The 27691-nt window shown below is 52.6% G+C and overlaps 3 protein-coding genes across 4 annotated transcripts; 2 read left to right on the top strand and 1 right to left on the bottom strand.

The window, feature by feature from the left end:
* Positions 1-455: 455 nt before the first annotated feature.
* On the bottom strand, positions 456-13381 carry PGPEP1 (pyroglutamyl-peptidase I). Its single transcript, XM_062509912.1, has 5 exons — positions 13348-13381; positions 10560-10612; positions 5245-5361; positions 4245-4477; positions 456-3179 (listed from the first exon to the last, which is right to left on the bottom strand). The coding sequence occupies exons 1-5, from the start codon at positions 13379-13381 to the stop codon at positions 2987-2989; spliced, it is 630 nt and encodes a 209-aa protein (XP_062365896.1). The 3' UTR covers positions 456-2986.
* Positions 13382-13548: 167 nt separating this feature from the next.
* On the top strand, positions 13549-21185 carry LSM4 (LSM4 homolog, U6 small nuclear RNA and mRNA degradation associated). Of its 2 annotated transcripts, XM_062509942.1 has the most exons (5): positions 13549-13967; positions 14163-14204; positions 14311-14409; positions 17212-17395; positions 19576-21185. In XM_062509942.1, the coding sequence occupies exons 1-5, from the start codon at positions 13965-13967 to the stop codon at positions 19662-19664; spliced, it is 417 nt and encodes a 138-aa protein (XP_062365926.1). In that variant the 5' UTR covers positions 13549-13964; the 3' UTR covers positions 19665-21185. The 2 variants fall into 2 exon arrangements, with proteins under 2 accessions (XP_062365926.1, XP_062365925.1); XM_062509941.1 differs by lacking the exon at positions 19576-21185 and having other exon boundaries at positions 17212-17538.
* Positions 21186-25323: 4138 nt separating this feature from the next.
* JUND (JunD proto-oncogene, AP-1 transcription factor subunit) lies at positions 25324-26849 on the top strand. The gene has a single exon (XM_062510032.1). It carries the CDS (start codon positions 25374-25376, stop codon positions 26310-26312), a length of 939 nt encoding a protein of 312 aa, XP_062366016.1. The 5' UTR covers positions 25324-25373; the 3' UTR covers positions 26313-26849.
* The last annotated feature ends 842 nt before the right edge of the window (positions 26850-27691 follow it).

Genomic DNA, 27691 nt, shown 5'->3' with positions numbered 1-27691 from the left:
TCACTAGCACAAAGTTTTGGGGATTGGTAAGAGGTCTCCCAGTCAGTGCAAATTAGCAAATTCTATTAAGTGAGGACGTGGAAAGCAAACAGGATTTAGCAAAACATCAGCTTTTTGAAGCTCTGCATCACTTTGATGTCCTATTCCCAAAGAAAATAGGGAACTGTAGGAAAAGCTTTGTGAATTGAACAAAAAAAAAAAAGTTTTAAAAAAAACCCCAACCCTAAAGTATTTAATTTAGGTCATATTAAATAAAATTAGTTTAATGCCATTTTTCCCAAGTTGGGCTACAAGAAATTTCTCTACCACCAAGACACCTTTTATAAACACAACCTCAGGCTAATTTCCCAACCCACACCCCACTCCCCCCCACCCCCCCCCCCCAAAAAAAAAAAAAGAAGAGTATAAAATAAATTATGTTTTCTAAGGAACTGATCACGTGGAGCTTCCCAAAAACAGATTGGGAGGAAAAGCACAGCTCGAAGCAATGCTCAAAGCATTCCCAAAAAATGGGATTTTTTAATGCTGACACACCCAAGGCCAAGCACTTCAGTTCTCAAGCTCCAGCAGGCACAGAACTGGCTCTGGATTTTCCCCTGGAGCAGCAGAGAACACCCAGGAAAAGGAATTATTTTTAGGATAGAACTCCCTGGGCTGAACAAATCCGCGTGGGAAGAGCTCTGCCCACGGAACTGCTGCTGTCTGTGCTCCCTGCTGATGGATCCTGAGCCACCAAACACATCCAGGGGGGGATCTCTGAACCTCCAGAGGCTGCAGATTTAGGGATGGGCAGGGAATATCTCACCTGGAGATGCTGATCCCTCACTGAGTCCTCCCAGGTCCTGCTCTGACTCCTCTGTGGGTCCCACCCTGCCCCTGCTGAGATTCCATGCTTGGAATTTTGATGTGACCTCACCCATCTGTTGATTTTCCACTTCCATTTCATCCACAGCTGCATTACAGGTGAATTAAGCAGCTTTTCTGGGAATTACTCCAGCACCAAACCCCATGGGATATTCCTCTTCCCCAAGTTTAGCAGCTACAAAACACCCAGGACAAAAAAAACTTCTCACCAACAAAGGAAGAATCCTATGGGGATAAGGAGCTCAACTAATCACAAAAAAACCCCAAAAAACAAACCAAAATACCAACTGTGTCAAAGCACGAAGATTTAAACAAAATATTAAATAGAATAAATTACTAATCAGGAAATCTGACAAGTGCTACCTCAGATTCGATGGGAACAACAATATTTCACTCTAAGGCAAATTCCTCTGAGCAGGAAAGCCTGGATAGTGAACAGAGAAGGAATTTCCTTGGGTCTATCAAAAAAAAAAAAATCTTCCTGCTCAGGTGCCCTCAGCAGAGTCCTTGCAGCTGCAAAGTCTTTGTCCCATGTCAAGGATTACAAGGAGTGGTTTTTGTCCTGTCACCAGACTTCTCCTGGCAAGCTCAGGGCAGCTCTCACTGAGAGTTACTATAGCAGAGCCAGTCAGCACCAGAGAAATTCAAACCACGGGGTTTTAAAACCTTTAACATGTTGTTATAGATATCTATTTGTATTTTAGATCTATTTGTAAAAGCATCCTTTCAAATCACAGACTTCTTCTTTTGAATGGCCTCTCCACAAGGCCTCAGCTCCCAATTCTGTGTCTGTTCCTGCTCCAACTTCAGCTGGGTTTTTGCTGGAATCTAAGAATTTGGCAGTAAAATCTCCACACAAGACCAGCATCACCCACCTGCTGAGATCCTGCATGTACCCTTCCCCACAATAATTCCTGGAAAAGCTCCCACAGGCAGCACCACTTTGACACCCCCCAATTGGGAGGGGGACACCAAGAAAAAGCCCCAAATCCTCCCTCTAAGCAAAATTCCTTCATTTCAAATCATTGCCTCTGGTTTCCAGGCAGTGGGATTGGGTTGAAAATCTCACATTCCATTTTGCAAGGGTGTCCTTCCACCTGCATTTTTTTTGCTTCCACTCAATCAAGGTGGAATTGGGATCTCAGTTGAACATTACTTCCCTAACCTGGAACAAGAGGGAAAATCTGCAGCTCAGAAAGTTATAAATTACTCAAGCTTCACCTCAAAAACAGCATTGAGCACCAAGAGCCCAGGATAAAGATCTCCTGTGGGGAAGGTGGCCCTCAGTAAAGCTCTTTACCCTCTAATAATTTGTTTTAGACACACTTAAACCGAGGTGTTTGTTACAGGAGCTCCATGGTTGATCCGAGGGAGGGAGGTGGCCAAGAGAGAGGCAAGAAAAAGATCTGGAAAGATTTCAGGCTCCAAAATAAAAAAAAAAAAAAATAAAAAAAAATCCAGCTGGATTTGGGCTCCAAAAGGAACATCCCTTCTGCTGCAGCTACAGAGACCCTATGGATATTTGGAGGATGTGGAGTGAGGAATCAGTGCCCAAAATAATTTTCTATTCCAGCAAAGCAATTTCAGGCTCCTCATACCCACCAAACTCTGCTCTCCAAGACAATCCCACATCATCCCAAGTCCAGCTGTCCTCACCATATTACCACCTTGAATCTGGGTCAAGAGAGGAGGGAAAACAAACCTAAAACCAACTGAAAGCAAACCTTCCAACTCAAGAATTAGCCATGAGAGGACTGGGTGAGCAATTCCCTGCACCTGAATGTCGAGTCCAGGTGAGGAACATCCCAGGGTGGATCTGGCAGGTGAGGATCCATTCCCTGGAAGCTCCTCCTTCAGGAATGAGGAGCTGCAGGTGTTTTAGAGAAGAGATTCTGGATCCTTTGTTGCTCAGGCTGAAACTCACAGATTTGACCAAAAAAAAAAAAAAGTTAATTTCTAGAAGTGGAATTTTCCTTTTTTTTTTTTTTTGAAGTCTCCAATTCTGAGTCCAAGAACCCTTTTTGTTTTTTTGTTTTGTTTCTTTTTTTTTTCCCCCTCAATACTTCGGCAGCAGGGAAAAAAAATCTTGGAAGTGCAATACTAGGAGAGCTCCTGGGAAGGTTCAGTGTTCATGTTGACAATTGATTTTGTCTTCAGAATGCTCCAAAAGATCCAGCATTTCCTCTATGATGGCCTGCAGGGCCCGGCCCAGCTGTTCTGCAGAATAAGGTTTTCCCAGAGGAGGCACGTGGACAAATGCTGACCTGCCACGGCTCTGGTACAAGGAGGTGTAGTAGGTGAAGTCACACAGGTACCTGGAACACCAAAACAGAGATTATCAGCAAAAAAATAATGGATAAAAACAGAAAAAATGAGCCGTAGGTTCAGCATCGTGGTGGCATCCTGGGATTGTGAGTCTGGGATGGTTTTAATTAAATTTAGGATGAATTTTTTTTTTTTTTTCTTTCCTGAAAAGACTTTTTTCCCACTGAAAATCAGGTGGTTTTGTCAGCCCTGAGAAGTGAAAGGTGTGGGAGGCTTCAGAGGCCACGGGGATGTGGCACTTGGGGACGTGTGGTGGCCTTGGCAGTGCTGGGGAATGGTTGGACTCGATGCTCTGAGAGGGCTTTTCCAACTTCAATGGTTCCATGGGCAGTGTATGGATTGTAGGGGCCTCAGGAGCACAAAGAGAACAGGAGTGACATGGTCACAGGAAGTTGTGGCTGTCCCTGGATCCCTGGAAATGCCCAAGGACAGCCTGGATGGGGTTTGGGATAGTGGGAGGTCCCAGCCCCTGGCAGGGGGGGATGGGATGGGATTTAAGATCCTTCCAACCCAAACCACTCTGGGATTCCCTGATTCCATGAACAGGGTGACAAGATGGTGTTAACCAGGCTGCCAGTCCCCGAGGGGCTCCAGGGGAGCTGGATGGGATTTGGGATGGAGGGACAGGACACAGGGAATGGCTCCCACTGTCAGAGGGCAGGGATGGATGGGATACTGGGAATTAGGAATTGTTCCCTGGGAGGATTCAAGGCCAGGCTGGAAAGAGAAGCTCCAGGGAAACCTTGGAGCCACTTCCAGAACCTGAAGGGCTCCAGGAGAGCTGGAGAGGGATTTGGAACAAGGGATGGAGGAACAGGACACAGGGAATGGCTCCAAACTGGGAAAGGGGAATCTGGGTAGGATACTGGGAAGGAATTCCTGGCTGTGAGTGTGGGGAGGGGTTGGGATGGAATTCCCACAGTTTCCCTGGAAGTGTCCAAGTCCAACTTGAACACTGGGGCTTGGAGCACCCAACCGGAGAACCCTTAAAGTGCCTCCCAACCCAAACCACTGCAGGATCCCCTGAGCCCACATCCCCGTGGGTCACCCCCTACCTGCCAGCATCCTTGGAGATGGTGACAGTGACATCCAGCCCCAGGGCTGAGACCCTCCTGCACACGGCGTCCATGTCGATGATGGAGTCGATGCACTCGGGGCCTCCCTCCACGCAGCACTGCGAGCCCGGGCAGAAGCGACAATTGTCCAGCCCCTTGTAGCCCACGTTGTGGCCACACTTCTCCAGGGTGACAGTGGTGGCCATGCCTGACACTCCCACGTGAACCACCAGCTGCCAGGGAAAAGGGATGGGTTGGATTGTAGGAAATCCGCAGCCTGATCCTTCTAAGTTGGGATATCTCTGATAGCTGTGCCTGCTCGGCCACTCTATTCCCTTGTCCCAAAATCCACCTCTCTTGGAGCCACTTTGGGGACTGGGAGGTTGGTGATATCTTAGCACTACCTTTGTCACCGTGTTCACAAGGTGACAGAATCCTGAGGGCTTGGGTTCTGGATGTGGCACTCAGTGGTGCTTCGATGATCTTTGATCATTCTCCATCCTGAATGATTCTGTGGTATGATTTTGAGGTCCTCCCCACCCCAAACCACTCTGGTATTTCATGGTTCCACTCCCAGTGAACCACAGAGGGGTTACAGGGATTTTTCTGTGAGTACCAGAGGAACATTTTTATCATGGGTTCAGTACAGCACAATTCTTCTCATTTCATCCCCTCCTGAACTGAATTGTGATTTCACCACGGTAAAAAGGAGCCTTGGCACCTTCACAGCTGCTGGAGGAGCCCAGGTGGCACAGACAAACCACGAGCTGTCTAGACAGCCCTCTGCAGTGGCCCCTTCACACCCACTGCTCCTGGGAACTGGAGCACTCCGAGCTGTAAAATCCTACAAATTCACATGTTCTCACCACAGAAGAGGAAAAGATCCAGCCAGGGACTACCAGGCTGAATGAATACATTAAAAAGGAGACTTCACATGGTGCCCACTGCAGATTCCAACCCTCTGCTGGGTGGTTTTTTTCTCCTCCCTTTACTCACTCACTTGGGGACTGTGCTTCTTCCACAAGGCAGGAATGAGTCTCTGCACGGTCTGGTACTCAACAGGGACCTCATAGACGTGCAGGTCCACGTCATCCCGCAGCCCCAGCTTCTCCAGCTCCTAAAAACACCAGCAAAGCAAAACCAAGATGATCAGACACGAGATGAACAGAGGATTTACTCCTGGAAGGTTTAATAGCAGAGTGAGGGACTAACACCAGTTTACACCAGGTTGTATAACCTCATAAACAGCACCTGCAGTGAATTTACAGCAACCACTGTAAAAAAAAAAAAACAAAAAAAAACCAAAAAACCCCAAACAAACCCAAACTTGTGATGGGAACAACAAAGGCATCTCTCCACCTGTGTGAAGAGTTTCACCCACAGAACCGTTTGTCTGGCTCTGATGTGTGTGTAACAAAGAAATCAACATTTAACTGACAACAGTTATCAGCAACACCCACACTCCCAGGGAAATCTTGGCTCTGTTATTTATAGAGGGAGAGAGTCACAATCCCTACTTCTTTCAAGGAGTGGCAATGTGGAGAAGGTGGGACTGGAAGGATTTTCTCCATCATCCAGGGCTGCTGGCCTGGAGAGTAATTTCACATTTATTTACAGATAAAGAGCTCTCAGGGCTGGGTGACAGTACTGGTGATTCAACTAACTCAGTAAATTATTTCTCCCTCTCTAACATGAAAACATCCCAAATATCCTGGCAATAAACAGAGCCAATTTCCTTCAAACCTCTTAAAACACAAAGTGTCAGTAAAATACCTTGCAAAGACTTTAAAACCAGAGGAAAGGGTGCTATTTTTTTTTTCCCCTCCCCAGTATTTCTGGCTGGAAAGCTCTGTTTGATCCCAAAACTGGGAGTTCTCCCTACACACAGGTTCTGGATGCTTCTCCCTTGCTCTCTCCAGTCCCACCAGTAAGGCTCCAGTTGGAGCTTTGCTCCTCTGGCACCTCTCAGAGCCATCAACCCCAAACTTCCCAGAACTCAAGGAAACACCCACATGGTCTGAAGCATCTGGAAAAATAGAGTTCTTAAATAAAACCATCTAAATTTTGGAGCCAGGTAATACCAGGAATCATTTTTCCAGTGGGAGAAGAGACCTTGGCCATCATGTTTAAGGAATTCCTGCAGCATCTAACCTGGATCAAGCTTTGCTCTTGTCAGCAAATATCCAAAATAGCTGTCCTTACAGATCTGAGGTAGGAACAGGCAAAAAAAAAGTCAAACTTTCAAAGGACATTTCTAAATATTCTGGAATTTATCTCTATTCCATGTTTGGATTGGGTGACCAAAGAGCCACGAGCTGCTCCCTGAAGCAATTCTCAGGCTTTATCTTCCTCCTTGCCATCTTCAGGCCAAGGAGTGCAGATCAGCTGTTTTTACTCTCCAACATTGTATTCCCCCAGGTTAAAAATTAAAAATTAAAGACACTTGAAAGGAGAAGACAAGTTGAGGTTTGAGGCCACCCCATTTAGACATGAGCAGCGTCTTGCCATCGTTTTTGTGTGTTTTTATCAGCATGAGTGGTTTTCTACTGAGGAAAAAAAAAACAAACACCTTTCACACTTGTACAGCCAAACCATGGCGATGTAACAAGATTTAAGGTAACTAAAACACCCAGAAAGGCCAAAGTGACACTTTCAGAGAGCAGCAGATATGAGCCATGATGATAAATCACTGGCTCAGGCTCCCAGGGCAAGGCTGATATTAAAGCCTTGCTGTATTGATTAGTGTCTGGCACACTCAGACATTCATTACCACAGATGGATGGAAGGGATGGTTCATCACAGCTCTTTTGCACAATTCTGCCTTCAAAACCTCCCCTGCTTTACCTGGAGCCTTAATAAAGTAAAGGAGTTTACAAATGAGAGTATTCAAACACCAGTCAGCCTCTTTAGGAAAAAAAGAAAGACTCTTTAGGAGTGTTAACACTAACGAGGAGTGATGCTCCTGAGGATGAAGGATTATGAAGGACACAGCTCCCAGGGATGGATTTGATGGTGGGAAGTTTTGCTGGATGAAAAAAGAAACCTCCTCACCTCCTCCAGCCACTTAAACCTGAAGTTTACCAAGCCACAACTTTCCTTTTAACCAACCCCAGCACTCCATAATGAAGATGTTTGTAACCTTCTCCCCCCTCCCTGAATAACTTCTCCCCCCCAGCCCTGTCCACCTGACAAACAGAGCACACTGAACATGTGTGACCGATTCCCTGACCCCTCCACAATGCTGCTCTTTGTGAGCCTCTAATATCCTTATCAGGTCTGTCTAGACACCCTGACAGCAATTGTCCTTCCTAATGTCAAAATGCACTCTGACCCCTCTCCTCCTCCTCCTCAGCCAGAAGCATTTTGGGGGGGATGAAGGAGCCCAGCAGCTTCCCAGTCCACAGGTCACACCTGTGTCCACACCTAAGTCACAGCAGGGAGGGCAGAAAACGCACTGAGGAAAGCTCATTTCAGTGATTTCTTCTCTCATTTCAGTGATTTCTTCTCTCATTTCAGTGATTTCTTCTCTCATTTCAGTGATTTCTTCTTGGAAGTCCCTCCCCAGCAAAAGCTGCACCCATTAAAAAAAAAAAATCCTGAACTGAAACACTAAAATGATGAGAACTCAAAACAGCAAACCTGAATTAACACAGAGTGTGTTTTTGCTGCAGAAAGGAGTTTTTCTTCCTGTTGATTTTTCTAGGAAAGCTCTCCCCCATGAATAAAAACTCAAACATTTTATTGGGGGTTTTCTGAGTGGGATTTTGAAACTTTTCATTTCAGCAGCATTATTAGATTGCTGCTGCCACTATTTAAGGTACCCATGTGTAAAAATCAGTCAGCTTGCAAAACCAGACAGAAATTCACTGCACTTCCAGGGAGAACTCACACCGTGTCCATGTTCTGTGGGAGAAGCCAAATAAAACCGGGGGGGGGGGGGGGGGGGGGGGAGGGGGTGGGGGAAATTAAAAAAAAAAAAAAAAAGTGAATTTTATCCTCCGGACGCAGCGTAATAAAAGATGTAATAAACCAGAACTAGCTCAGCCCTAGAGCTAGGAAGGATTTACAAAGATTGTTTAATTGATTTTTCTTCTATTAAAATGCAGATCACACCGTCTGGGATTCGGGAACTCAGACACGCCTTTGTGTCCACTCTGCTCCATGAAGTCCCCGTCTGAAACTTGCACAATGCCCACCTCGGCCAGGCTCAAAGACATGCTGTTCCTTTTTGTCTGGGCCTCTGGGGGCTGAGACAGGGGAAGGAAAGGCAAATCCTCCCTGCTGCGTCCGAGCTGATGTTTTCAGTCACAATAATCCGCCGGCGATGGGACCCGGAGCCTCCAAGGCGGCTCTGGTTTGTACTCCAAACACCCCAAATTCTGAATTTTATCCACTCCAAACACCCCAAATTCTGAATTTTATCCACTCCAAACACCCCAAATTCTGAGTTTTATCCAAACATCCCAAATTCTGAATTTTATCCACTCCAAACACCCCAAATTCTGAGTTTTATCCAAACATCCCAAATTCTGAATTTTATCCACTCCAAACATCCCAAATTCTGAATTTTATGCACTCCAAACATCCCAAATTCTGAGTCTGGCCCACTCCCAACACCCCAAATTCTGAGTCTGGCCCACTCCCAACACCCCAAATTCTGAGTCTGGCCCACTCCCAACACCCCAAATTCTGAGTTGTATCCAATCCAAACATCCCAAATTCTGAGCTTTATCCAAACATCCCCAACTCTGAGCTTTATCTATTCAAAACACCCCAAACTGAGTTTTATCCACTCAGACAACCCCAACTGTGAGTTTTATCCATTCTAAACATCCCCCAAGCCCCTAAAAAACTGATTTTAAATGGAGGGGATGACTTCATCCATCAGCCACACAGCTGAGCAGCCACCAGTGCCTCGAGCTGCTTCTCTTTAGGTTTTTTTTTTTTTTTTTTTTGAGCAACAGCACAACACCCACCACTCCTCCTGCTCCAAAAACACCCTTTTGTCTGTCTCCTCTAAAATAAAAGCAGCTATTTACAACAGCTGACACTACAACAGCATGAGCAAACCAAATCAGTGAGCCTCACTTCTGACTTTTTAGGAATGTCCTCTATTTTTTTTCCCCATCCACAACCTGCATATTCCTCCAAACTGACCCAGATTTAAATATATCCATTCCCAAAAAGGTCTTGGAGGCAAAGGTTTTGTCTTCTCCTACCAGCCAACACATTAGGCAGCTGGACATTAGTTGGCTGTAATTGATTAGAGTTTGTGATTTAATTTAAAAGCATTTGAAAGAAGATATTAATCTCAGAGCTCTGAAGGGGAAAGAGACGTGGTGGGGAGAAAAATAGATTTAATTCCCTGGACAACTGTACTAAAAGGTACCCTGGAATTCCCAGTAGCTTTGCCACAAACCCCATCCAGAAGTGACAAAGGAGGAAGAAGTGGGATAATGCGGCAGCATGATCCCTGTAAAAAGTGTTTTTTACAGAAAAAAAAACAAAAAAAACCAAAAAAACAACCTTAATTCCATTGAACAGAGCTGAATTCCTTCTTCTTACCTCACCAGTGGGATGTCAGCCTCATACAGATGAACTCCTGGGCACAGGGTGGGGTTTTGGGGGTGTCCTGTGTATGGCCAGGAGTTGGACTGGATGATTCCCTCCCAGCATATTCCAGGATTTTAGGAATGTGCCCAGGCAGATACAGAGCTACAAGCAGCATAAACTTGATTTGTCTGAGTGGGAAGGACCTGCAGGAAAAGCATTTCCCCAGAAACTCTCCTGTCCCAAAAGCCAAGAAGAGAAGGGGTGATTCAGGGGGAGAAAAGAGACAGCTCTGCCTCAAAATCAGGTTCCTGACACTCAGACAATTCCACAAAATCTCCAGCTGGAAGTCTCCTCTCAGGCATGAGGCTTGGTTTAAAGGTGAACCAACTGGCCCAGCTTCAAGTCAGAACTGAGAGAAAAACATCCAGATTCCCCTGGGTTGGTAGGTTGGTTTGTTTATTTTGAATTCTCCAGGGCAGAGGAAGATTCCAAGCTCCCTGCCCCATTTAAAATCATCCAGAGCTGGGAATTCCTTACTTGCCTCAGCTACATTAACTCTATCTCATTAAACTCCACCAGCTAAGGGATTGTTTTCTGAGCAGGGAATCAAACATTATCCAGCTGACCATCTGGATATCTGCAGTGTGCTTTCTCTAATACACTGGGAAGAAGTTGGAAGTGATAAAAAGAGCAGAAACCCCAAATTTGTAGGGATCTGTCCTCTGTTTTGACTTCCTAAGAGGAAAATTCAGGGTTTTTTACCTGAACTGCAATCCAGCTGGCGTTCACAGCATGTTCTCCAAACGGCCCAAACCCTGCAAGAGAAGAAAAATTCACAGATTTGACTCAACTTGAAGATGCAAAGAGGTTTGTGCTCTCCTGGTTTAGTTCTCCTGAAAAAAACCAAAAACCCACTTCTACCACTCAATCCTTATTTCTTTACACCCAAGTATCAAACAAGACACCTGCACTAAAATATTTCAACTACAGCCTCGTACAGTGAAGGAAAACAATAACTTGCTTGAAAAGAAACTTGTTTTTTTTTTTTTTTTTTTTCTTTGGGAGAAGAATTTCCCTTCCTGCCCAGGTTAGAAAAACTTGTTATTACCAGCTAACTCGCCCGATGTCACAGAATTAGAATCATGATTGGATTTTCTATTCCTGATTGCTTCAGCCCACAGCAGATGCTTCCACAAGCCTGCCTCAAATGTTCCTTCTCCGTTCAGGGTCTTCTCCAAGATCTTCGTTAGCATTAATTACACCTCACAAGGAAATAAACAGAGCTGTTGACAACCCACCTACACCACAGCAAAGGCTACCAAAGCGTTATCGAAAATACTTCCTTCAGCACCTCTAAATTCCTAATGAATAACTTTGGAGTTAACTGGTAATCCATAACATCTTTTTTTTTTTTTTTTTTTCCCTGAGCAAGCACACAAAGGTTGGGCAATTTATCTGGGCGTAACGTCGATATGCTTTAATTTAAAATGTCAGCGTTGCCCTCAGAGCCTCGTGCAATTAGGAGACATAAATTCTGCAAGGATCTGAGAGGGACCACAAATATCAGATGACACCTTAATGGAAATGTTGGATTTGCCCTCCCCAGCCAGGCTGAGGTGATGCTGCACAGGAGGAACTTCCCAAGCGTGGGCTTGTCCACGCCCGTGGATCTCAACCCGGCGTTGCCAGCTTGCCAAAATAAATATTCCCACAAAATCAAAAATGTTGGGGGTGTTTTCCTGTGAGCAGAACTGCAGGGGTGTGAGACAAACTATGACGGGGGAAAGAGGCAAATTAATGCCTTCCCAGCTGTTTCTGCAAGTCCCACACGACTCTCTGGAAGCAAATGTTGAGACCTGCTAAGTTTAATTCCTAAATAAAGCGTGATAATCCTATAAAAGAAATTAAATCCATATTTTAACAACTTGGCCACGGAAAGGCTAAAATTCTACAGGTGCCCAGGCACAGGGCACAACTCCTTTGCTCCAAATCCCAAACTGGCACAAACACAGCTGGGGTTATTGGTGCTCTGATTCATCTCCTGCCCAGATCTCTCGTGTTATCCCTTCCTGGGAGCATAAGGAACTTTGTGGGCAGCATCCGACCCCATGGAGCACGGCACATCCACCACGGGGCCCTCCAAGGCTCATTAGCAGTAAACCAGCTGCAGGGATCGTGATGGGATTATCTCCTTAATGAGTTCTAAAAAAGAAATTGTGCACAAATAACGCTTATCCTCAGCCAGCACAAGCTCGGAACCCACTGGGAACACGACACCATCCCCAGTCTTAAACAGAATTCAGCGTGACATCGATGACATTATCAAACAGGGGCAGACCTGACAAGGCAGCCACTGCATTTTGCAAGCAGACTTCCCTGGGAAAAAAAAAAAGAAAAAGAAAAAAAAAAAAGGGGAAAAAAAGAGCGTGGAGGAGCCTTGCAAGCAGCAGAACATTTCCTGACGCAAGTTTTCTGTTTAGTCACTGCCACTCCACGCTGGATTTGGGGTTGGGAAAGGCAGGATTTGCCACCTGCTCCTCAGCTCCCCACAAACGTTCCCTAGAAAAGGCACTTTTTGCCTGTGATTACAGCCCCTGCTATTCAAACGGCCTCAACTTCAGCTGCTGGGGGGGAGACCTGAATAGTTTCAGCGAGTTCCCCATTTGTCACAGGATGGCCTCACCCACAAATCACCCCGAGCTGCCTTTGTACCCCGGGAAGAGCCTGACAACACCGGGGCCTCTCGCTGCCTCTGCTCATTCTTCCCTGAGGCAATTCTCAGGGCTGCTTTGGGGAGCAGCTCCCACACCTTGGTGGTTCAGGGTGGGGTGGTCAGTGGAAAATTCCCCCCCTCCCTGAACCCCAACTTGGTTTTCTTGCTCCTTGGAAAGCTCAATTCCCTTCTTCTGGCAAATAGCAAAGCTTCGGGATGGGGTCGTGGATGGAAAAAGGGGATCCAAGTGGACACTGGATGGATAAGTGTTAGGGAAGCTCCTCAGTGGTGTACGCCCCCAGCTCTGACACCCCCGACCCACAGCAGTCCAGCCCCAAAGCACCCTCAGACTCTGCCCTTCACCCCATTTACCACCCCACACAGGGGACAGACCCCTGAGGGGACAGCCCGGCTCCCCATTCCCTTCAGCCGCCCTCTGATGGGACAGCAGACCCCTCTCTCTCTTCAGGGAAGGGATCCCCCATTATCTCCTCCAAGCCCTGTGGTAAAGGGGTCCCCAGAATTACCCCTTTCCCCCAGACTCCTCATCACAGAGAAAGGGGTACCCCTTCCAAGCCCCCCATCACCTCGGGGAGGGGTCTTATACCAAACCCTGACCCCTTTCCGTCAGGAAAAGGGTGCCCAAACCCGCTCTCCTCACGACAGAGCAGGGGTCCCCCACCTACACCTCCAGACCCCTCAGATTTACCCTTCCCTCAAAGCTTCCCCCTCACCTCAGGGAAGGGCTCCCTCACACTGCCCCCTCCAATCCCCCCTCAGAGAACGGCTCCCTCAAACTCTCCCCCCTCCCCAATTTCCCCTCTCACCGCCTCGTACCCGTCACCACCACCGCCCGCCGCGGCTTCTCCATCGCGGCTCCGTCCCGTCCGTCCCGTCCCGTCCCGTCCCGCCGCCGCCGCCCCGCACTGAGCGCGGCCCCGCCCCGCGCCGCCCGCCCCGCCCCGCGCCGCCCGGACCCGCCGCTTCCGCCGCCGCGGCGGAAGTCCCGCTGCGGGACGGCCTGGAGCCCTTCACCCGTTACCGACCACCGGGAGCCTCCGTGCGCCGCGCAGCCTGAGAGGCCTCCGCTCGCCCGCCTCAGCGCGGGACTGGGCGGGGGGGTTGGTTAAATAATACGCTCACCTTGAGCCTCCCGGAGGTTCCCTGCCCGGCTGTGGGGGAGCACGAAGCGAGGTCGCGGTACCGAGAGGTCCGGAGCGCGTCCCGTCTCGTCCCGGCGCGTCTCGTCCCGGGCGGTGCCACCGCAAAAGGCGCGGACCGGGCGGCGCGGCGCGGCCGGGCCGTGATCCGCGCTCTGATTGGCTGCGGCGGGATCGCGCCGCGCTCTGATTGGCTGCGGTGGGACCGCGTTGCGCTCTGATTGGACCCGCGTGGAGCCGGGGGCGGTTTGAGCGGCAGCGCCCGGCGCGGCGGCGGCTCCGGGGTCTGGCACGATGGTGAGCGGCGGCACCGGGGCCGGGGAACGGGGAACTGGGAAACGGGAGGAGGCTGGAGCGGAGGGCCTGGCTCGTCTCTTCCCCCCCGCCAGGGATGGCGTGCCCGGTACTTCGCTCGGTGCTCGGGCCGGTGCCTCGGCCGGTGTTCCGTTGTCGGTGGGTGCCTGAGGCCTTTTTCCTCTCTTCCCCTCGCAGCTGCCCCTGTCTTTGCTGAAGACGGCGCAGAACCACCCCATGGTGAGTACCGACCGCGCGGCCCAGCCCCGTTCCCCACACCGGTGCCCTGCGGGTGGTACCGGGCACATCCCGGTACCGGCGCTCCGTGACTGCTGTTCTCTCGCAGCTGGTGGAGCTGAAGAACGGGGAGACGTACAACGGCCACCTGGTGAGCTGCGACAACTGGATGAACATCAACCTGCGGGAGGTCATCTGTACATCACGGGTAAGGCCGGAGCACCGGGCAGGGGTCACCCGTGGCAGTGTCCACGTGGAATAACGGGCACCGGACAGGGGTCACCCGTGGCAGTGTCCACGTGGAATAACGGGCACCGGACAGGGGTCACCCGTGGCAGTGTCCACGTGGAATAACGGGCACCGGGCAGGGGTCACTCACCCACCTGGTGAGCCCCCGGCACCGGGCAGTGGCCACCACACATTGTGTCCACAGGGAACACCCAGGACCAGACAGGGGTCACACACCCACTGTCACCCCAAATACTGTCCCCAAAGCTTCCCTAGCTCTGTCCCTGCTGCAGCAGCTCATGTCACTCGTACAGAAGTGTGACCTCTGCCTGAAATGCGGATTTAATATAATTATTAGTAATGTCCGTATAATTATTGATAACATCCATAATGAAGGAGCAGCCTTGTGTATGTGTGCAGGTGAATTTCTGCACTTCACAGGATGAGGGGCTGGGGTCCCTCATTCCCCTGGGCCCCATGTGCTGTGATGCTGATTTAGGTTTCCCAAAAACCGGAGCCTTTACCTGTCCCAGGCATCCTCAGACACCAAAATCTCTTTTATTCCCTGCCTGTCTCTCTTCATCCAACTGAGTTCACCCGCTGAAGCTGTCTGGGACCTTTGCCCTTGGCCCAAGTTGCTCAAGGAGATTGGTATCTGTGTTTTGGGCTTTGACCTCCATCAGAAATGTCTGGTCTCATCCCTGTGGGAAGTACGGATGGAAATCCAGCTGTTGTTGTGCTTTCCCAGCTCTGGAATGTCAGAGCTCCACGGGAGAGGCTGGCAGACATCCTTGTTCTTCCAAAAATCTCCCTGCAAACCCCACAGTTCCCGTTTTTTGAAGTGGTGCTGCTGGGGCATATCAGTGTGACAGAGGAAACACCCTGAGTGAGGCATGGGAGGGAATTTTGGGGTGGAATTTTGGAATTGGTGGCTGGATCACGTTGGGACAAAGGAAGGGAGGGGGACTCAGACATGGTGACAACAAAGCCTTACCTGTGCCCAGGACACAGGGGATGATTCCCTTCTCCTTTGAACTTTGCTTCCAAAGGCTCAGTGCTCTGCCTGGGAAGAGCAGCAGCTCAGGTTTTATTCCCTCTGGATGATCTGGAGGGATCACTCAGAAGGATATGGAGATGTTGGAATGAGTCCAAGATAATCAGAGGGATGGAGCAACTCTCCTGTGGGAAAAGGCTGGGAGGATTGGGATTATTCAGCCTGGAGAAGAGAAGCTTTGGGGTCGCCTAATTATGGCCTTCCAGTGCCTGAAGGCAAAAACACGGAGAGAAACTTTGGACAAGGCATGGAGTGTCAGGACACAGGGAATGCCCTGACAGAGAGAGCAGGGTTAGATGGCATTTGGGGAAGGAATTCCTCCCTGTGAAGGTGGTGAGGTTTGGGATGAGATTCCCAGAGAAGCTGTGGCTGCGCCATCCTTGGCAGTCTCCGAGGCCAGGTTAGACAGGGCTTGGAGAAACCTGAGATACACTGGAAGGTGTGGAATTGAACCATCCTTTAGTCCTTTCCAACCCAAACCATTCCGTGATTCCACGATTCAATGGCCTGACACACGGGAGAGCATCCTCAGCTGCCTTCAAACACCCCCAAATCCCGGGTGTAGGTGGAGTCTGCTGGGTTGGACTGGTGGCACTGGTGGCCACTAGATGGCACGGGACAACGAGCCGGGAGCCGCTTGTTTACTCGGGGAAGGAGGAACGAGGAAGCAACGAGAGTCTGGAGCTCCATCCCTTCCTGCATCCCGAGCCAAGGAGCAGCCAGGCACATCCAAGGCAGGGTGGGGTTTGCCGGGTGTCTCTTGCAAGGGAATTGTTGCTTCTCTGCTTCATCTTGGACTTGCCCGTGCAGGCAGAGCTGCCCCAAATAATTCCCGGGGTGTGTGTGTGGGGGGGGGGGGGGGGGAAGCGGCTGCTGCATCCCGGGAGAGCAGGAACGGGGTGTGCTGGTTTCACCTCCTCTCCTGGGACACAGCAGGCGTCTCGTCCACATGAGGATCTCTGGTCTGGAGCCATCCCAGCTGCAGCCAGGCCCTGCCGGAGCTGGGGCCAGGCGGGTCCCAGTCCCTCCTCCCAGTTACATCATGGCCAAGGAGTTGTTGTTCAGCTCCGAGTTCTTATTCCCACAACCACTCACTGAAACCCTGCTGGGCTGAGTCGTAGGGAAGCCCGTGGTATCCCAGGAAAACCCTGAAACTGCCTGAAAGCAACACAGGGAGGTGGCTGCTCCGAAACTGGGCACCTGAATTTTTTTTAATTTTTTTTTATTTTTTAATAAATACATAATATGTGAGTTCCTAATTTCCCTCAGCTGCTCTGGAGGCTCACATCCTGCAGCCAGCTGGCTCGAGAGCAGCCTCGCTGCTCCCTCCACACCCCAGAGGAGTGAAGGAGTGGGGTGACTCCCAGCTGGAGAAGAATCCCAGCCACAGCTGCGTTTTTCTTACCAGAATTGTGTGTTCACCACCGTTTTAACTCGTGTCTCTTGTCCCACTTTCAATTCCCTTCTCGTGCGAGAACGGAAGAAGGGCTTTGTTTCCTCACCCTCTTCTTCTGACATTTTCTGCCACTGTTTGAGGGAGCTGTGGAACAAATTGAAATCACAGTTGTTTGTGGGGCTCTGTGTTTTGGGGAGTTAATCCCCGCCCTTTTTCACAGCTGATTACAGATAATTCTCCCAGCAAAAACTGCTGAAGCTCTCTCCCTCTCCTCAAAGGCCCTAAAAGTGACCCAAAAACACCCAAGTTTTGCTCGTGTTGCTCCCCAACAGGATGGGGACAAGTTCTGGAGGATGCCAGAGTGCTACATCCGTGGCAGCACCATCAAATACCTGCGGATCCCCGACGAAATCATTGACATGGTGAAGGAGGAGGTGGTGTCCAAGGGCAGAGGCCGTGGTGGGATGCAGCAGCAGAAACAGCAGAAGGGCCGTGGGGTTGGAGGAGCTGGACGAGGTAAACAAAAAAAAAAAAAAAAAAAATCCTGTTTTTTTTCCCCCCCAGCTTGGAGAGTGAGGAGGAGTGGAATCCCTGCCTTTAAAATCTCCCCTCTTGTACAAAGAACAGCTCCTGCTGCTCTGTTTTAAACCAAGGATCCAGTTGAGCGAGTGCATAAAGCAACCCCTGCCAAGGAACAGGGAGGATTCGTGCCAGGGATGGGCCTCCCTCGTTCCTGGGGTTGGGCAGGAGCTTAACAGAGTCAGAACTTGACTGTTTCAGCTCCTCCTGGCTCGTTTGGGAGTATGGCCCTGCAGAACTGTAGCTTAGCAAGGCCAGGGGGAAAACAAAAGGCAGTTCTGGGTGAAAATAGTGAAAATAGATCAGGCTCTGCCCATGGCGGTGAGGGGAAAAAAAAAATAAATCATCTTCTCCCCCATTAAAATGGGGCTTTGGATTTCCTGATTTGTTAATTTTTTGTGGGTTTTTTTTTAATACAGAACTATGTGAGGGTTTGTGTTCTTCCTGAAACACGAATAATTCATGTTTCTGATAAAGGGGAGGTTGCCACTTCAGAAGAAATAGGTCACCAAAACAACCCTTCCCATTTCATGGGGTTGGGTGATCCCAGGGCACTTCAGCTGGGGGATATGCTGCTCCTTTTTCCCCAGATTATCCTGCTGGAAGCCTGGGAGGTGTTTCTCTGCTCTCCTGCTCAGCCCTGATGCCACATCTTTGGGGTTTGTGGTCACCCCACAACCCTGGGGCTGCTCTAAGCCCAGGATTTACCTGCAGTCAGAGCTTAAAAATCCTGAGTTAAATTTTGGAAGGAGCCCTGGGGACGGGGACAGGGATGTGTGAAGCCTCTCGGGAGAGCTGCCTTAAGGAGCTTTGTGCCAGAAATCCTGGCAGGACAGGTGGGATGAACCTGGGGCCATCAGGGCAATTCCCAGCAGCATCTTCTCCCCAAATCCCTTCCAGAGGCTCCTGGAAGCTCCCAGCAGGCAGAAATTACTTTTCCAAATCTGAAGGCTCCCTTTATTTTTGTTCCCCTGCTTGCCTTTGCAGTGTCCAGAGCACTTGGCAGTTTTTTTTTATTTTTTTTTTCTTTTTTTTTGGGATAAACACCAAAGCCACACTGTTTTTTCCCTGCTGTGGCAATGCCCACCTTGTGGGGAGCAGGGCTGAGCTCCGAGGTGGAGCTGCTGCTGTTTCCATGTGCAGCCTCAAGTTGCTGATGGAATATTTTCATGGGAAGCTTCGGCATTTGCTAATTAGCTCAAAGGTTTGGCTCTCATTACCAAGACATGAAGGGAGGAGGGAAAGGGGAAAAAAGAAATGCAGGACAATTTTTTTTGGGAGGCCAACGGGCAGGAGGGAAGCTGTAATTGTGCTCACAGTTGAAAGGATTATTGTTTCTGACACTGGTAATCCTCCTCCTTTGATTTCTTGCTTGCCAAACTCAGAAGTCCCCAGCCTTTGCTCCAGGAGGAGCATCCCAAGCACTGCAGGGTTGGGAATAATTTATATTTTGCCTCTGGTTTGGGCACGTCTCCTCCTTTTAGAGAAGCTCTTGTGCCTGGTGCTTGGCTTGGGTCTCCTTTGGGTTCTACCTTTTGTGTAGCAGGGTGGATCCACTTTTCCCTAGGGTGGAATTTTGGGGATAAATCTGAGGGCTGGGCTCAGCAGCTCCTGTTGTTTTGGGTCTGAGGATGCTCACCTCACTGTAGCTTCCCAAATCCCTGCTGTCCTGTGCCCAGTGCCCTCTGAGAGCCAAGAATTGCTCTGTCCAGTTTTTGGGGTGCCCTCACAGCTCTCAGGGGACACGTTACAACCTGGATTTTGAATTTGTTGCTTCCCTGGTTCTGTTTTTGGGTTTTTTTTTTTTTTTTGTTTTTTTTTTTGTTTTGTTTTGTTTTGGTTTTTTTTAAAGAAATTTCAGTTTACCACAAAATGAACAGAAATCATGAGATTTACACACTAGGGAGATACTGCTAGACTTGCTGCTGAAAGGGGGATGAGTTTATGCACCTCCTAAATAAAGGTCTGGGGCTAGAAAAGGAGAAGTTAAAAAGTCACATTTCTGCTTCTACGACTCAAAAATAAGCAAGTTTTTTGGATAAAAACAGGGATAACTGAAGCTCTGAGTCATTGCTGGCTTACAGGGATGCTGTTACCTCTTCCTTTCTGCTCCACAGGTGTGTTTGGTGGCCGTGGCAGAGGAATTCCAGGCAGTGGAAGAGGCCAGCAGGAAAAAAAGCCAGGCAGGCAATCAGCCAAGCAGTGAGATGTCTGCACCCAGGCAGGGACAGTTTGGGTTTTGTCACCTCAGGGTTGCCACATGTCCAAAAAACGTTTCCCTTTCCCGTTCTTCCATCAGAATCAGAACCCAAATCATGTTCCTTTGGAAGCCCCTCACGCTTTAATATGGTGGAGTTTTCTCTCCTTCTACTCAGTAAATCATTGGAAAAATTTTTTAAAAATTCGTTCATGGTTAAGGACCGAGGTTCTGCCTTCTCCTGAGAGTGATTTTTTTCAGGCTTGCTAGATTTAATTTAAAATATTTTTCTGTTCAGAGGTACCAGTATGAAGGCAAACACTTCCTGGATTGCTTGGATTTTTTTTTTTTTTTTTTTTTTAATACTTGAAACTCGGGAAACTTGTTTTGTTGTAACAGATGTGTTTTGGTTTAAAAACACTGAACCTAAGGATGTTGTGTCTGTACATGAATAGTCCTAAAGGTTTGGGGTTTTTTTTAAATCCAAGAAACTGTTAAGCTATTGCTTTTCTCCTGGCTAGTGAGTTCTGATTCTCCAATGGCTGAAAGGAGGGATGAACATTGACCTTCAAGGCTTGTACCCAAGAGAGCTTTGTGACAAATGAGTGTTTCCCAATTAATTAATTGCTAATTTGACTTCAGATTAGAAGTTTCCTTCAAAGGAACAGGATTTTTTTCTGTGGTTTTGGGGTTTTTTTTGGTGGTTTTGTTTTGTTTTTTTTTTTGTTGTTGTTGTTGTTGTTGCATGAGGCTGGTGTACCCCTTCTTCCTCATGGGGGATTTACATTTTTTTTTCTTTTTTAAAAACTTGATCAACTTGAGTTGATTTACATGGATTTATTTCCCCCCCCTGCTTTGAAAACTCTCTCCCTTCTGCTGTGACACCGAGTCCTGAACTCTGACAATATTTCTCAACCCAATTTCTTCCAGCACCTGGTGATTGACCTCACTGGCTCTACCTGCCACTTCCTTCCCCAGCCACCAATTATCTTCCCTTGGGGACACAACCAACGTGTGAATGTGTCCCTCCTGTAGTTTCAGAAAACTCCTGGGAATTCCCAGGTCAGGTTGCTTCAGTCTTCCATCCCATTAGCAGAATGCACCCTCAGAATATCCTGGCTGCTCCCAGTTTAGCATCTGCACGAGGGCACAGGGGGAAAAAACAAAAAAAAAAAAAACCAGCTCTGGGTGTGCCTCAACCCCCTGAATGGATGAAGCAGCTGAATTTTGGGGGGTGGGAAACTGTTATTGTGACTTATTTTGAGCAGGTTTTGGGTTTGTACAACTGGTTCTCATATTGGATCCACTGCCTTCGCCACTGTACTGAAAAGGAGTGAAGAGCATGCTTTTATAGACTTATTTTTTTAATGTTTATGGAACTGGGCGCAGTGGTGAGTGAGAATAAATCTCCAGCCTCTTCCAGTTTCCTCCCTCTGTGTGTCTGTGATGCTGCTGGGCCCTGCCCGACCCAGAACCCTTCCCTGAGCCCTGGAGTCGGGGATAAATCCCTAAACATTCCGTTTCCAACACCAGCCACGTGTTCTCCATGGAGTGTTCCTTGTCGAGGCCGTGACCAGCACTCTGTGCTCATCCCAGACTTCTCCCAGGGAGCCAATTCCAGGGGATGGGGTGATGTGTCCTCCCTCCTGGAAAACTTGTGTGGCATTTTAACAAAGCCCGGGCTGTGTCAGACTTTCCCTTCCCAACCTGCTCCCTCCCTTCAGATCCCTCCAGCCACAGAGACTCCGTGTGCTGTGGCTTCCCTGCTGGAAAGGGAAACGGCTCCAGCCCTGCTGGGATGTCAGGTTGTTTTTTTTTTTTTTTCTTTTTTTCTGGCAGGAGAAATCCTGACTGCAACAATGGGACCTTTGGCTCCAGCTCAGGGTAGAGTCCTCTGAGTTTTCCTTATCTCCTGGCCCAGGCTGTGGGATCAGGTGATGGAGCTCATTAAGTTCTGCATTTGTTTAATTACACCACGGGCTTTAGCAGCATTCCCTGCCTGTTTCCCCCTTTTTCCACCTCTGCAGGAATATTTTTGTCATTCCCACCCCCCCACAAAAGGTCAGCTGGGTGGCAGATGGCTCTGTGGAAGGGCACTCAGCTGTCACTTTGGGTTTTTCTGCCCCAAAAAAGGCTGGCTGGGGCTGTCACTGCCCCGTGGCAGCACTGGGAGGCTAAAACAACAAAAAAAAAATAGACAAAAAAAATTTAAAAATCAAAACAGGGAGGAAGGAGATTAAAGCAACAACCAGAGTGGAGGAAAAAAGGTCTGAGCCTGGCTGCTGGCGTGGGTGGGTGCAGAGCCTGGCACGGCCAACGTGTCCGGCATGGAAAGACCCAGCAAAGGCCACCCTGGAAACCCTTCCCGGGATATTTTGGTGGCAGCAGAGCTGGTGGCAGCCCCGGCAGTCACTGGTTTGTGTCTCTCTGACCGCCCCACGGTGACTCAGAACTTCTGAGCTTCGCCGAGGAGGCAGCACAGGAATAGTTACACACCAGCGACGCGGAGGGAGTGGCTGCTGAAATATTTCAGGGCTGTGCTAAGCAACTAAAAATACACGTCAAACCCTCCTCCTCCTCCTTTTTCCTTTTAAAATCTGTTTTCTTTCTCTCTTTCTGTTTTCTTTTTTTTTTTTTTTTTAATTCTTGTTTTTGATTGTTGGAGGCCCCCGTGGCCCCTGGGGGTTTCTTGGGGACAGGCACAAGTTTGGGGACAGGCGCTGGCAGCTGTGACTTCTTATTTTCCCAGCTTGGTTCCTCTCTCCCTGCCTGTGGCAATGAGTAATAAGAGGCAGCTTCCCCCTGCGTGTCCAGTGCCTGCAGTGCAAATCTGGGGTACAAACCCTGTTTGTTCCCTTTTCCAGGGGGAGCTTGGCACGTGGATGCATCCTTGGTAGCCCATGCATCCAGCCCATGTTCTCGGTGGCCAACGCTTTGTCTCAGCTGCTGGCCAGAGCAGGATCAGACACCTCAGGTGTCGTGGAGCTGGTGGCACACAGGGAATGGTTCTGGTGGCACTGCTGGAGCCATGAGGATGCTCTGGTAGCCGTGGCCTTGCTGGAGGCTCATTGTGCCCTGCTGAGGTCTCATCCCAAATCCTCGCTGCCTGCTCCGGGGTAAATATAGCCCGGCTGGCAGGTGGCAGGACACTGTGACTCGCTGGGTGCTTTGTGCCTCCGGGAACAGCAGCTTTAGCCAGCCCGCCGTGGGGACAGTGGCACTGCCACCAGCACGGGGACCTCCCCACGGGTCTCCTCTCACGGGAGACGGAAGGAGCCGCTGATTCACGCCCCTCATTAAAGGCTCATTAAGGAAATGAAGCTGCTGGCTCGCTGCAGGCATTGGGTTCTTGGTTTGGGGACAAGGGACATGCGGGATGAGCAGCAGTGGTGACAGGCTGGGAGCAGGTGGGGAGGACACAGCAGGACGAACCCCGGGGTGCTGCGACCCTTGCGGGGTGAGGTGGCGGGGTTGTGCCGGTGGGGCCCGGCCGGAGCGTGGCTCATGGCTCACATCCCTGGCCACTAGCCAGCCGCTCTTCCCGGGAGGCCCCGGGGCTGGCTGGTTCCTCCGTGGAGCTGCTGAAAGCACCGCCAGCCAAAGCCGGTTCTGCTTGCCCAGATTTCGGTGGGGGGAACACGTGTGGCTACCCCGCGGGGTACAGGTGGCCGTGCCCAAGGTGTGTCCCCGGCCCGGGGTCCCCAAGCTGGGTTGGGGCAGGGGGAAGGGGAGGATTTTTTTAACCTCCCTCCCTGCTCTCTTGTCCCTCGCTGGCCGGGCTTGGTTAGGATGGAAAGTCTGAACCTGCCGGTCCGGCTGCGGCCGCGCCCGTAAAATGAGGGGTTCGGGACGGAAACGGGGACGGCGGCTTCACCTGGGAGCTGCTCCCCGGCAGAGCCCCCGGGACACCGGCACTGGCACCGCCACTGGGTCAGGACACCGGGGACAGCAGGCGACACAGAGCTGGGTCTGCTCTGCTTTAGCTGAGATTTAATAAACTGCGTTTATTTGGGATTTAATTAACAGCAGCTGTTAAGAGGGGGAGGGTAGATCCCAGTTTTTCCATCGTGCCTCAGTTTCCCCAGTGCCAGCACTGCGTGCGCGCTGTCCCAGCCCTGTCCTGGGTGTCACCCGTGTCCCCTGAAGCCAGGGCTGTGCTGTACCCTGTGCCGTGCTGTCCCCACACCCCGTGCCGTGCCGTGCCGTGCCGTGCCACACCGTCCCCGCTGTCTGTGGGCAGCAGAAAGCACGAACGCACCGGGGCAGGAACTCTTGGCACCGGGAGAACCGGGGTCGAGGAGTCCCCCGAGTCCCCCCAACGCCCCCGGCGCTGACACCGCTGATTTATCGCTCTCGTTACCGCAGGCCGGGAAGCATCTGGCCGCAATTAGGGCCGGCTCAGCGTCACCCGCTCCGGTGTCCCGGGGGCTCCGCGTGTGCCCCGGGTCTCGGCGGCGCGGGGGCCGCATCCTGCCCGGTGGGGGTGGGTTATCGGCGGCCACCGGTGCTGCCTCCCCCCGCGCCGGTGACGTCAAGCGCTGACGCCGATCCGCCCCCTCAGCCGCCCGCGGGCTTGGCCGGCCGTGACGTCTGCCACCGCCACCGCCACCGCCGTTAACTCCTTCCCCGGTGTCGCCTGCACCGGGCTCGTGGTGCCCCTGGCTGACCCACGGTGCTGGGTCCGTCCGGAGTGAGCGGGCAGTGATGGTGTAAATCCCCCCCCCCACATCCCGCTGAACAGTGGTTGGCCGGAGGGAGCGGCTGCTCCCTGGGTAAACCCCGCTGCCACCGGGACACTCCGGTGACAAATATCGGGGCGGTGACACGGGACAGGCTGTGACAAGGGAGGTGTGGGGACATGCATGAATAGTGGCTCTGCTCCAGCAGGGTACACGTCGCACAAACCCTGCTGTGTCCGGGAGCTGTCCGGCCGTGCCGCCGGTACAGCCAGTGCCCTGTCCCGGTCTGACCCACACGGGTGGTGGCCTGGCTGTCCCCAGAGGTTCCCGTGATGCCCGATGTGTTTATTTATTTCTTTGTCGTACCCTTTTTACACCCAGTGTCCAGTGCCAGCGCCCAGTGACCATGCAAGTACCAGTGCCCGGTGCTGGTGGCGGGCACCCATGCCAGGGACGGTTCTAGTGCCGGTGCCGGTACTTGGAGTCCAGTACCAGCTGTGCCCTGTGCCGGGTCCCCGGTTCCCAGTACCCAATTCCCGTGCCCGGTTCCCGGTGCCCCGTGCCCGGTTCCCGGTGCCGTTCCCGTGCCCGGTTCCCGCCCCTCCCTTTGTGCCCATCATCCCCGGCGGGGCGCGCGCCGCGGGTCCACGTGACCGCCCCTCCCCCGCGATGACGTCATCCCAGAGCCCCGCGCGCTGTTGTCCCGTTTACCCGCCGGTCGCCGCGGCGACGGGCACGGGGCGTGGCCGGGACGGGGCGGGGCGCCGCCTCCGCGGGGCGGAGGCCGCGCCCCGTATGCAAACGAAGGCGCGCGAGGACGTCATCTGCAGCCAATGGGGGCTCGACGCGGTGAGGTCACCGCGACGGCGCCGCCTATTTAACGCGGCGCGGGGCGCGCGGCGGCGGTAGACGCTTGTGCGCGCGCGCAGGAGCGGGGCCGCGGCCGGTGCGCACCGGGCGCCTCCTCCCCGCCCCGCGCTCGCCCCGGTCCTCCCCCCGCCCCGGCGCCGTTTCCCCCGCAGCCGGGCGGGGGAGGAGGATGGAAACACCCTTCTATCATGATGATGTGTTGAGCGGCCTCGGCAGCGGCTTCGCCCCGTCCTCCGGCAGCAGCGGGCTTCTCCTGCCTTTCCCCGGCGGCAGCATGATGAAGAAGGACGCGCTCGGGATGGCCTTACCGGAACAGGTGGCGGCGGCGCTGAAAGCCCCCGGCGCGGCCAGCGGCGAGGCGGCGGGGCTATTGGGTTCCCCCGATCTGGGGCTGCTCAAGCTGGCGTCCCCGGAGCTGGAGCGGCTCATCATCCAGTCCAACGGGCTGGTCACCACCACCCCGACCAGCGGCCAGTTCCTCTATCCCAAAGCGGCCGCCTCCGAGGAGCAGGAGTTCGCCGAGGGTTTCGTGAAGGCGCTGGAGGACTTGCACAAGCAGAACCAGCTGGGCGGCGGCGCGGCGGGGAGCGGCGGCGGCGGCGCGGGCGGCGGCGGCGGGGGAGGAAGCGGCGGCGCGGGCGAGCTGCCCGCCGCCGGGATGGCCCCGGAGCCGCCTGTGTACGCCAACCTCAGCACCTACCCGGCCGTCAGCTACGCCGCCGACCCCGGCCCGTTCGCGGCGCCGCCACCGCGGCTGCCGCCGCCGCCGCCGCTAAAGGACGAGCCGCAGATCGTGCCGGAGGTGCCGAGCTTCGGGGAGAGCCCGCCGCTGTCCCCCATCGACATGGACACGCAGGAGCGCATCAAGGCGGAACGGAAGCGGCTGAGGAACCGCATCGCCGCCTCCAAGTGCCGCAAGAGGAAGCTGGAGCGGATCTCCCGGCTGGAGGAGAAGGTGAAGAGCCTCAAGAGCCAGAACACGGAGCTCGCCTCCACCGCCAGCCTGCTCCGCGAGCAGGTCGCCCAGCTCAAGCAGAAAGTGCTCAGCCACGTCAACAGCGGCTGCCAGCTCCTGCCCCAGCACCAGCACCAAGTGCCGGCGTACTGACCCCGGGCGGGCCGGGGGAGCCCGAGCCCGGGCACGGACCCGAGGGATCCCGGGCAAGGACCCAGGGAAGCGCGGGGGGGAGCGCCCGCTCTGCCCCGGGCATGGACCGAGAGGAACGGGGGGAACCCTCCCCAGCCCGTCCCGGGAACGGACCGAGTGGTCCCGGGCACGGAATGAAGGGAGCGGGGAAAGCGCCCGCTCTGCCCCGGGCATGGACCGAGGGGTCCCGGGCAGGAACTGGGGGAAGCGCCCTGCCCGCTCCGGGCTCCGACTGAGGGGTCCCGAGGGGAAGAAGAAAAGCGATGATCATCCCCCTCCTCCATCTCCCCTGACACAGACTGAGGGGTCTGAGGGGAGAACCCGGACCGGCTCCGGACGGTGGGCACCGAGCGCTCCCCGTTCCCCGCGCACGGACTTCGGGGAGGGAGAAGCCGGGACTTCCCCACCGCGCACGGAATGAGAGAGGGGCCCGGGCCGTTCCCTCCCGGGGCCCCTCCGCGCCCCACACATTCCAGTCAGGTCCCAGTAAAACCCCGCGACACCGGAGAATTGGCCTCTCGCTGTTTGCTGCGCCGGGGTCGGACGGGATGGGCCGGGAAGGGAAGGGGCAGCGCGGGCAGGAAGTGGCGCGGCCCGGGTGCCATTTTGGGGCTGGGGAGGGGGGGATAGTAGGGACCGGGGGGGGGGAGGTTTTGGGGAGTTTTAGGGGGAGGTGGAGATCGGGGAAGTGGAGCTGAGGACCCTCGAGGGCTGGCGGAGAGGCTTTGGGAATCACTGGAGAGGGTGGAGGGCGAGGGGGTCCGTGGGGTGGGTGTTAAGGGGGGGAGTTGGGGGTAGGTTGGAAGGGTGGGGGGTATTGTAAAGAGGGGGTGGTGAAAGGTTGTGGGGGGGTCTGTGGGGTTATTTGGGAGTACTTGGGGGGAATATTTGGGCTCCCCTAGGACTGAAGGATCCCCATGTGTGAGGAGGTGGGCGAGGAGACCACGCTGCTGGTCCTGACTGTGTCTGTGCCCTGCCAAACACTCTCCGTGTTGGGGGGGGTTCACCAGCACCCCCCCTGTCCTGGCCCTCAGGGGTCATCCCGAGCCTCTACTGCTCCTCCCAGACTTCGCCACAAGTATTGGGCTTCCCGGCACTGCAATGGCTCCTCCTTCGCGTCTCCCCTCCAGGGGAGCAGCACCCCGGGATCCGACCCTATGTCCCTGGAACTTTTGGGGACGCTGCTGGTGACAGCTCCAGCAGTGGGATCACCCCACTCCCGGGGGCTGGAGTGGAACCGGCTGTGACAGAGCATGGGCTCCCTGCCCTGGGGGGCTCCCCGGGGTCCCCACGCTCATCACGGAGCCGTGCCGTGGGTGGCTTCCCGGGGACGCGGTGCC

This window comes from Cinclus cinclus, chromosome 28, assembly GCF_963662255.1.
Source record: "Cinclus cinclus chromosome 28, bCinCin1.1, whole genome shotgun sequence".
NCBI lineage: Eukaryota > Metazoa > Chordata > Aves > Passeriformes > Cinclidae > Cinclus > Cinclus cinclus.
This window is presented reverse-complemented; position numbering and strand designations above follow the sequence as displayed.

Excerpts from the sequence above, each read along its gene's own strand:
- PGPEP1 (XM_062509912.1), bottom strand. The coding sequence starts at position 13,381 with ATGGAGAAGCCGCGGCGGGCGGTGGTGGTGACGG. Across the intron at positions 5,362-10,559 it reads CCAGCTGGATTGCAGTTCAG|GAGCTGGAGAAGCTGGGGCT; the intron begins GTAAAAAACCCT and ends TGGTGTTTTTAG. Across the intron at positions 4,478-5,244 it reads GGAAGAAGCACAGTCCCCAA|CTGGTGGTTCACGTGGGAGT; the intron begins GTGAGTGAGTAA and ends TTTCCCTGGCAG.
- LSM4 (XM_062509941.1), top strand. Across the intron at positions 14,205-14,310 it reads CGGCGCAGAACCACCCCATG|CTGGTGGAGCTGAAGAACGG; the intron begins GTGAGTACCGAC and ends GTTCTCTCGCAG. Across the intron at positions 14,410-17,211 it reads AGGTCATCTGTACATCACGG|GATGGGGACAAGTTCTGGAG; the intron begins GTAAGGCCGGAG and ends GCTCCCCAACAG.
- JUND (XM_062510032.1), top strand. The coding sequence starts at position 25,374 with ATGGAAACACCCTTCTATCATGATGATGTGTTGAGCGGCCTCGGCAGC.